Here is a 10,462-nt window from a genome sequence, read left to right on the forward strand (position 1 = left end):
GAGCAAGGCCACCATTTGTCCAGCCCTAGATTCTCCCAGAGGAAAGTCAGAGCCTGGGCACTTAAGGTTGCTGGGACAAGCTGTAGCCTTCATAAATTCTGCTTTCATCATCTCTTTGCACAGTGTTTATATTTCTGTTTGTAGAAGACAAATCTGTGGCTCTTATGTATACCCACAGAGGAGAGGGGTGTTTCATTATCATTACAGAGACTTTCCCTCTGCTCAGGAATCTAATGAACTGGACTTTGAGAACTCACTTCCAGCCAGGCAGGAGCAGGACCTGACTGCTGTTGGATGCAGGACCCCATCTTTGAGTCTGACCCTCTCCCTCCCCGTCTCTCCTTCCATGGCCAGGCCTCACCTCTCCCAGGCCCTCCCTCAAATGCTGGGTATTCTTTGGCTGACCCCATCTGATCCTATATGTGGACTCACTCTATCACTATTCCAAGTCTGTTATTTATAGATAGGAAGGGGAGGGAGGAGGAAAGGAAAAAGAAAGGAAAGCAGGTAGAGTTCATTTAGGCATTAACAAAATACCCTTGAAACAACATTGTTATGTCAGTGTGGCCACGTCAAAATGGCTCAGCAAAGTGGTTTGGCAAAGCACCCTGTGCCTTCAAGTCTGTGGGTTGGCGTAAGATGCTGCCCAGATTGGGACTGGCGCCCACTCCCCTAGTGTTTCTGGTAAGATGACCCTTTGGTTCAGGAAATGAAACCCTTGACCGGGAAGTAAAAGTGTCTAGAGGTGTTACTGGGCGCTTTCCTCTCTTTGTCCCCTCCTCGCTTGCCCTGGGAGTGGGGCTCTTGTTTCCTGCTTCAGCCAAAGGAGCCCTTAGTTCTCCTGCCCTCCTACTCATTCTGTGGAGACCCCATTTGTCACTGTCACCAAGGTCTTCATATCCCCTGCAGGAGGTTGCAAGGCCTGTGTCAACCTAGATAAAGAGGTAAACTGAGGCAAGCTTGAATTAGCAGAAATTGAGTTAATTCAGGAATAGCAGAGGAATAGCCATTCATGAAACGCAGGCTGTCTGGAGCTACAGGCGAATCCGTTGAGGGTCAGCTGTATCTATGGGCAAGGAGCACAAGTGGGGGCGTCCAGCCAGAGTCCAAGCTGTAAGTTCACTGGCTTGAGGATGGGGGGGGTTCTTGGTGGATGTTCATTGCTCACGAGGTAAGTCTCGATCTTCTGTAAATCAGGCATTTGTGGGAAATCAGTCTCTCAGTTCTTAAGTTTCGTTTATCTGAGGGCGCATGCCTGAGGTTCGCCCTTTCATATCTTTTGGTTCCATTTTAGATTGAAATCCTTTCACACCTGACACAGAGTCCCAAATGACCCACAGCCATGGCTCTGTTGTCCTGGTGAGGGGGTGGGGGGGTGGTTCTCCATTCCAGGAAACTGCAGAGCAGTAAAAGGGGTTCTCTTTACAGGACATTGCCCTGGAGATCTTTTTCCGAAACGGATATTCCAAGTTTCTTGTCTTCCACAACAGTGATCGGAGTAAGGTCTTCAAAAGGTAAGGGTTTGAAAATCCTCCGCTAAGGAGACTAATCATGACCCAATAGGAGAGGAACAGCTCTGTTCTCAGGAGAATTGTTCCCAACCCACAGTGGGCAGGATTTAGGTTAGACACGAGAAAGAACTTACCCACAGAACTGCTGAGTGATGGAAAAAAGTATAGAGAAAACTATAAAAGCTCCTTCCCTAAATCCTGGGAAACTGGCTCTGTTTCATGAACTGAAGTAGTCTGAGACAGTAATAACTGAAGGGAGAAAAAAATCTGCAGACACAACGTATTTAATGGGCCTTCCAGAATTTTCCGGCTTTATTTTAAAATTTTCCAAGTAATTATTTTGGCTTACTCTTCCTTTTAGATCCCAGTTGCCAATTTTATTCGTTCTGACTTCATATTTTATTGGAAAGTATTCCTACCAACTGATTTCCCACTTCTGCACGGAACATCTTTTTTCTTAAAGAGAGAAGCATGCTGTTTTAGTTTAACTTCTCTTTATCCAAAGAGATTAATCAATCTAAGGAGTTTAAGCTAGAGTTTAAATTTTAAATTTATATTATTAAAGTTAGAGATATGTAGATTTGCAGAGAATCTAGAAGAGGCCAAAGGAAAGGCAGGCTCCTAGCCATAAACAGACCACACAGAAGCTGGATTAATAGAGAAGTGGTCACATTTAGCTCCACTTAGGGTTGAAAGTTCTGAGGTGAGGTTTGACATCCCTGGCCTGCATGTCCCAGGCCATTTTGTGCTCAGAGGTTCTAGCCTTACCTTCCTGTCGGCCCTGGCCAGTCACTGGCACCAGGACCAGCTGCTGGGTCCCAAGGGCAGGGCCAGAGTGGAGAAAAACAACTCTCGCAGAGAGGCTGTCTGAGCCAGCTCTGGGTGCATCTCCATTGACTGTGATTCTCCGTTTGAGGTTCTGCGAAGGACTGCTGTTATATCGCCTCCTAAAATGTCTTCAAGTTCCGTTTTAGACCAAACCGAAGAAGTAGACATGCAATGCTGAACCTCAGGTTCATGTTCCCTTGTGATTTCTGTGCATTAAACGACGTTTTTTTCACAGTCGAGCTAGAAGTCTTATACATCCATAACTCCGACAATGAATAGTGCCAACCACACCCCACCCTTGTTCAAAGAGCATGAAAGTAAGATGGGACTTGTCCCTAGAGTACTACAGTGGCTGCTAAAATCAGCAATGGAAATGCCAGTGCTGGCCCAGAGGAGGTCTCTAAAACATGTAATTTTTATTGTAACTATTGTTTTATTGTTATCATTGCTATTATTAAGGCTAGAGCATATAATGGCAGAGGGTGCTGATGGGATGCCTCAGAGGTACACCCTGATCTAGGGGCAAATGGGGCCCACTGGAAGGGCAAGAATAAACCCAACCTCTAGCCTGCCTCTGAAAATGTTCCTATGGTGGTGGAAGAGTCTTGACTCTGCTGATAGAATAATCCTTTCCCTCTTTGTCTAGCTTCTGCTCTTTCCAACCTGGCTTGAAAGGAAAAGGCTTCACGGAGGACCCGCTCAACCTAAGGTAACGTGCAGGGAGGAGGCCAGCCATGCTCTCTGGGCAAGGTGTTGGCCTTGCTTTGACTTTCTTCATTGGCCTGACCCTGCTACTAAGAAGGCATGCAAAGAGCGTGTCAGTCTGCCTTCTGCTTAATTTTTCTCTCTCCCATCCTCGTACAACCCTCATCCTACTCCCCTAGTTCCTTCTGCCAGTTAAACCTCTACAACAGACTTGAAGTCCCAAGTGCTCTGAGGCTTGTTCAGACCAAAATGGCAGGAAACCACCTCTGCCTGTGGTGGGTGGGGGGCAGGTTGCCCGTAGAGGGGGCAGCCCAGGCCCAGCCTTGGTGTCAGGCCCTCAGGTTGAGGTGTGCGCAGTCCCAGGTCTGTCCTTGCTATTCGAGGCTCTGAAAACTCAGAAGCTAAATAAATAAATGTACAGTGATGTGCAAAGCATATGCTAATTTATGAGTCTGCGATATGGAGCCTCTTTCCCAGGAAACAAGGTGCTTACGACCCCTTCCTAAGTGCCCCCCCGCCCCTGCCTTACAAGTACCCAGTTCTCTGGAAGGCCAGTTCCGGATTGGTAGGTGCTTGTATTTCAGTTAGGAAGGGGAATAGGAAGAGGACAGTGGTTGCTATTTTTCTCCAGGAGTATGTGGGGCTAGGGCAGGGAGGAGATATGTTCAAAATATTTATAATGACTATGGAATGGGTGTCATCAGTTTATTTAAAAGGATTTACCCATAGCTTGTTATGTGTAGTGTTCGCTGCTTCACAGAAACAAGCAAAATACTGAAAATCTCCCCATTTATTGAGTTTACATTCTTGTGAGAAAGAAAGCAAAATGAATGAAATATAAAGCATATTAGATAATGATAACAACCAAAGTCGATCGAGGTAGGGTTTGAAATCTTAGGTTGGTAGGGGAAGACCTCACCCAGAAAGTTAATATTTGAATTAAGACTTGAACAAAGTGGGGAAACAAGCTATTCAGATAACTGAAGAAAGAACATTTCAGGCCAAGGAAAGAGGAGAGCAGGGGCCCCGAGGGGAAGTGTGGTGGGCTTGGCTGGGGCCATAGTGGTTGGGTGCAGTGAGTCAGTGGGAGCAGAGATGAGAGAGGGAGCAGGGTTCATGTAAGCCTTGGGGGCTCATGCTGATGGGGTCGCCTTTTACTCTGAATAAATGGGAAACATTGGAGGGATCTTGTGACCTAACTTATATTTTAAAAGACTTACTCTGGCTTCTGTGTTGAGAATAGAACATAGTAGGTCAAAGGCAGAAGCTAGGATACTGGTTAGGAGGTTTTTGCAGTAATGCAGGTGAGAGATGATGCTGGCTTGGATTGGGGGTGGTGGTGGCAGTAAAGATGGTGTGAAGTGCTCAGATTGTGGACATATTTGTACATGATTGAAGGTACATCTGGTGGGATTTGTTGACAAATCAAGTGTGGGTGGGGAATGTGTGTGTGAGAGAAAGGACTTAAGGATAAGACCAAGCATTTGGGCTTGAGCAACTGGAAGATGAAATGGGGAAGACCACGTGAGGAACTACTTTGGTGGTGCAGTGGATATCAGGGGCTCGATTTTGGACGTGTTAATTTTGAGATGCCTCTCAGATATCCAGGTGGAGATGTCATGTAGGTCATTGGATATATGTTTCGAAAGTCAAGGGAGAGGTGCTCCAGAGAAATACATATGTAAGCTCATGGGAGAAGAGCTTTGACAAAATGAGGAAGCTGAAGAGCTGGTTCTAGGCTCTGAGACCACCCAAGCAGCCAGGGCGTGTGGTGAGGCTGTGCTGCTGCGGTCAGCCATGGACTTTGGGATCAACCTGATTTGGGCTCATAGTAGGTGCTCAATAAATGTAATTCCTTTGCTTAGTTTTAGAATCAACTGCTGTGTATTTTGGGCATGTTTATGGAGCAGTTGATTAAATACAGGCGTTTGTGTTCTCAGCTCTTTGAGTTTCTCCCAGCCCTTCTCCTACCAGCCACAGTGTGCCTACGTGAGTTTCAGAGGGGAAGGCAGTAGTGGCTCCCAGTCTTAGAAAGGCTTGGCTGGCCATTGCCCCATGCCTGGAATGAACTTGGCCATTTTTTGTTTGGATTACCAAGGACAAAGCCCAATTCATACACCGAGTCTTTCAAAATGCCTGCCTGCACTTTGCACACTCTAGCAAACATGAGCTGCTCTTCTCTGAAGGAGTGCATGATCCATCCTGCAGGTTTTCACCTGGCCCAAGATGCTTGGCCTGTGCTACAGGTTTTCATATCTTCAACCCCCAGCTCTTCACGACTGATCTGGCCCCTCTAGAGGCCATCTCCCACGTACAGGAAACCAGAGCTTTTGGATACCAGAGTTTTGCCTAGAATTTCGGTGACAATGGCTGCCTCCATAACTGAATTCCAAGGATGTTCTATGGGCCTGAATCCCAAGTAGAAAATACTTGCAAAGCTGAGGTCAGCCTGGGATCCATAATCCTCCTCTGTCTCCCCATGGTACAAGACTAGACCATTCTGAAGCCAGCATGGTGGCATAATCGGACATCTGTGAGGTGCAAGGCTCTGCAAGCATATAGGGGCTTCTAATGTAAAGGCAGCTAGATGCCCCTGGATACGTGTCTGATAGCCAGAAAACTCCATGACGTTAGACATAGGTAGGCTCTGCAGAGACGTGAGAATAGCTGAAGTTACAGGGAAAGGGAAGCTAGTTGAAAATGAATATGTGAAGAAACACACATCTTTATACTTAAAGTTATCTGTACCCTTCCACAAAGGGCTGGAAACAGTTTCAAAACTAAATACAGGGTATAATGATCCTTTAAAAATTCCTCCCAAACTCCTTTAAAGGACAAAAACATAGATGTGATATCAGGTACCTGGAATGATCTAGTCACTGTAATTGTCCTGAAACTAAGAAAAACCACACAACTGTGCTAGGTTACATCATTTTCCAGTGACAGATCACAAGAAACAGACAGTTTGGGGGACTTTTTTGTTCTGGAACATACTTTCTCTTGGCACTGAGTAAATAGGATAGTGGGTAACAAAGAAGGTAATTCCCTTTCTATAAAAAAAGAAAAAGAGCACTATAGCATATAATTTTCTATATTGATTCTCTGAAAAAATAGAGCCCTAATATTTGGGCTTATTTCTGTACAGACATTTCTTTGGGGCGCTAGCATGATCTGGCTCAGTTCCATTGCTTCCCAGTGATCTCAGTTCCTCTTGAGCCCAGAGTTTAGAAAACTCAGGGAAATACAAGGCCTGGTTGCCTGTCTGGCCTTTCCTCTCTCAAATCTCTGTTGCACACAGTACACACCTTTGAATGGGCTAAAGGCATCCTTCCACAGCCATGGTCCCTGACAAGTTCTGAAATACTCACTTGCTGTGCCGTCAAGACAAGTGTCCCTGGGCTGGAAGAAGCTGTTGGTTGTGAGGCAGTGCTTATACTTGGGGCCTTACTGTATCTGCACGTCTGTAATTTCCGAAATGTTCTCTCAGTTGTGTAGCTAACTTAAATGTAATGGTTAGGATGAAATTCATTTTTTGGCATGAAGTTCTGCAGTTGAGTATGTACTGTCCTTTATAGCTTTCCTTTAAAGAATGAGTTTCCTTTACAGAGTATCTTTGAAAAATAATGAAAAACAAAGAACTTAGAAAAACAACCATAAGAAGCTGTAAATTCCCATAAGAAGATGATTCTTCCACGATAATCAGGGCACCACTGCTAGCAGCCTGGAGGCTAAATTTCAAGGACTCTGCCTCCCCACTTCTGCCTTTTCAGTCCCTACTCTTCCAGAGATCATCACTGATGACCAGTTGGGAGGCTGAGAATCTGTAATGTGCATGGTTACTTTGATAAAGAGAACGTTCAGGTCCATCACTGAATGGGGAAACATGCTCCTTGGGCTTCTTGGTAAAGCACACCTTGGGAGGGCAATTGTAGGGGCTATACAGCTCAGACCCTCGGGTTAGAGCAGAATCACTGGAACCAGAGGTGAACTAAACACCCTGGTGGGATAACCAATGCCCTGGCATTGTGGAGCTTCTCACATGGTTGGCTCAACAGGCAATGGGTAGTGGAGCCCAGTGACCTGTGGTGAGCTCTGCCTGGGTCCTGCTCAGATCTTGTTTTGGCCCCCATTCGTGTTGTTCCTTGTCTTACTTGTTCATGTCTCCTCTTAGCTCTATCCTTAGCCGTGACCTCAGACCTGTTTCTAGGCAGAAGCCTAACTTAAGCCCTGATCTCTGCACCAAGCCTGGCCCCTTTGTCCACCCATTCAAGGTGCTTCCATAGGGCAGTGGGCAGGTGCGTTAAAGTCCAGAACTGTGAAAGGAGCAACTTGCTGGCTCACAGTCCCCCCACCCCACTTTCTACTTGTACCCAGCCACCACCAGAAAACCTGGGACATGGGTTGAGAAGCCATGCATTGTCTTTTTATTATTTTAACATCTTTCTCAGGAATCTTCAAGGGTAAGATCAACATGGATAATTTTTTTTTTTTAATTTTTATTTATTTATTTTTACTTTTTATTTATTTATTTATTTATTTATTTTGCGGTACGTGGGCCTCTCACTGTTGTGGCCTCTCCCATTGCGGAGCACAGGCTCCGGACGCGCAGGCTCAGCGGCCATGGCTCACGGGCCTAGCTGCTCCGCGGCATGTGGGATCTTCCTGGACCGGGGCACGAACCCGTGTCCCCTGCATCGGCAGGCGGACTCTCAACCACTGCGCCACCAGGGAAGCCCAACATGGATAATTTTAAGTTAGGCCAGTGATCTGAAGTTAAGGTGCTCTTTCTCCTGAAATGCCTTAACTCTTCAGAATGATTGAGGAACTTTAAGCTTGCCATAGTTACTCATAAATTAGCACTTGGCAGATACAGAAAGATCTGTGTATTACTGCATATAGTCTGTAAGATTTTTTTTTTAATTTTAAAATAACTATAGATGCACAGGAAATTGCAAAAATAATACAGAGAGGCCCCATGCAGCCTTCACTTAAATTCCACCAATGGTTACATCTTATGTAACTATAGTACAGTTTCAAAACCAGGAAATTGACATTGGTATGATATGTATGCATAGTTCTTTGTCCTTTTTATCATATGTGTAGATTCTTGAAACCACCACCACTATCAACATACGCAATTACTTTTATCACAACAAAGATATCTCTTATGCTACCACTTCCTGGTTATGCCCACCCTCTAACACAGCTCATCATCCTTAACCCATGGCAACCACTGATCTGTTTTTCATCTCTACCATTTCATCATTTAGAGAATTTTCTATAAATGGAATCGTAGAGTCTGTGACCTTTGGAGATAGGCCTTTTTTTACTCAGAATAATGCCCTTGAGATCCATCCAAGCTGTTGTGTATATCATATGCTCCTTTTTATTGCTGAATAGTATTCCATGATATGGATATATCAGAATTGGTTTAACCACTTGCCTCTTGAGGGAAGTTTGCTTGTTTCTAGTTTGGGGCTATTACAAGTAAAGAAGACAATCCACATTTAATGTAATTATGTTAGGACATAAGTCTGCCATTTCATTTCTCATTTCCTGTTTTTTCCTCTGTTGTTCATTTCTGTCTCTTTTTCCTGCCTACCTTTGCATTACTGAAAGATTTGTTAAAATTCTACTTTGATTTGTCTATAGTATTTTGGGTTTTTTTGGTATAAATTCTTTGTATAGATTTTAGTTGCTTGAGGTATTGCATTTTACATACATAACTTATAAGAGGCAACTGGTGTTGGGATTTCACCAGTTCAAGTGAAGTGTAGAGACCATAAGTCTTTTAAGTCTTAAAGTCTTCTTTTCAATTTTTAACCGTCTATAATTTATGTCTATCATTTTCTTAAACATTTCCTCTATATAAATTTAAAAAACACACACAAAATATTTCCCAAAGTCATTTTCACACACAGATAGTCTAAAGCAAGAGAGGCAAAATGAATTTAAGAAGCAAGTCAGTGGTTTGGCCGGCACTGGAGAGCCTGGCTTCCAGAACGTTTCCCTTGCCACTCTCTTCTCCTAACTGAGGGCTTTTCTTCTTCAGAGCTGATTAGCCTTCAAGTTTTTGTCATAAGCTACTCTAGGGAGATGTTGAGCGTATCCTAGGGATGAAGAGGCCAAGGCAATTACTCCAGGTCATGGAGGCAAAACACAGCAAGAGCAGAGGTTGCACGGGGGTCACCTAGGTCATGCCTGGCTTTCAGAGAGGGTGGTGACTGGGTTATAACATGTGAATAGGGGTTTTGTTCTATTTGAATAAAGAGAAAACCCTGTGACTTTCCTGTCAAGTATTTTGGGGCCTAATATACTCTCCAGAAAGTAAAGATGACTGCAGTATTTTAGGGCATGAGGGAACATTAACATTAAACCCTTCCTTGACAGAAAAAGAAATAAAATATAGAAGATGTTTCCTAACTGAGTTCTATCTCCCATCTTCAATTCATCTTACTGCCCGGATTTTCTGATGAACCAGGGGTCTAAGGTGAATGTATCCTGGGGCAAGTCAAAGCCCCCTGCTTGTTTATTCCTCAATCCTGGTGCAGTTCAATGCACTTAAAACCCCTTCCTAAGACACGGCTATAAGAATGAAAGCAGCATAAAGCACCTAGAGATCAAGGATGGCAAAAAATGTCATCTTGCATTCCAGCCACTCAGTTGGAGGTAAATCCAGGAGAGGGGCTGGAGAGAGATTTTGGAAACCAAGCACAGTGGAGGAAGTTGCTGCAATGGTCAGGAGAGGGGGTAGAGGGGCAAACCTGGGGTCCAGACCAAGACACTTTGTAGGGGCACAGGGAGATCTTTTTCCTTAACTCATTAATTCTGAAGAAAAAGTGTCTCAAGCGGGAGGAATAGAAATGCTCAGTATCTAGATAACTAGCCATCACTTTCTGTTTGGCTCAAATGCCCCTGCCTGGATTCTGTGCTTCTTGGGTCAGAGATGAAGTATATAAAATAGCAGGATGGCTACTTAGGGACATGTTCAAGGCCCAACAGTCTAGTGGGGTCTCCCGGGCCTAAGGCATGACATCTCATCATGCACTTCACAGACATGTGTCCTCCTCTCATCTGTAGAAGGGCTTCTAAGAAATCATTGAGGACATTAAATGAAGGGAAAAATATAAAGAATGACATTCAGTGCTTACAAGGGTGCAGTGAAATGAGTTCCCTAATATATTACTGGTAGATATATAAATGGGTGTAAACTTTTTATAAGCTACTTACTAACATGTATCAAAAATTATTTAAAAACCACACCCTTTAATACAACATTAAAAAAATCTTAATCATACAGGCCTCATCACAAAATGATTTCTATTAGTGAAAAAGAGGAAACAACTTAAATGTCCAACAATTTGTTATAGTTATGTATAGCCATGTTTGACTATCGTACAGATGTTTTAAATTATGGT

The 10,462-nt window shown here is 44.1% G+C and overlaps 1 protein-coding gene across 5 annotated transcripts in view; it reads left to right on the top strand.

Moving 5' to 3' along the window:
- WDFY4 (WDFY family member 4) overlaps window positions 1-10,462 on the top strand; it is a 281,181-nt gene that overhangs the window by 205,380 nt on the left and 65,339 nt on the right. For all 5 annotated transcript variants that reach the window (XM_049697129.1, XM_049697128.1, XM_049697131.1 and 2 more), the window contains 2 exons: window positions 1,429-1,514; window positions 2,986-3,048. In XM_049697129.1, coding sequence (XP_049553086.1) covers window positions 1,429-1,514; window positions 2,986-3,048 — 149 coding nt within the window. The remainder of the gene's footprint in view (window positions 1-1,428; window positions 1,515-2,985; window positions 3,049-10,462) is intronic.

Source organism: Orcinus orca, chromosome 14 (assembly GCF_937001465.1).
Source record: "Orcinus orca chromosome 14, mOrcOrc1.1, whole genome shotgun sequence".
Lineage (NCBI taxonomy): Eukaryota > Metazoa > Chordata > Mammalia > Artiodactyla > Delphinidae > Orcinus > Orcinus orca.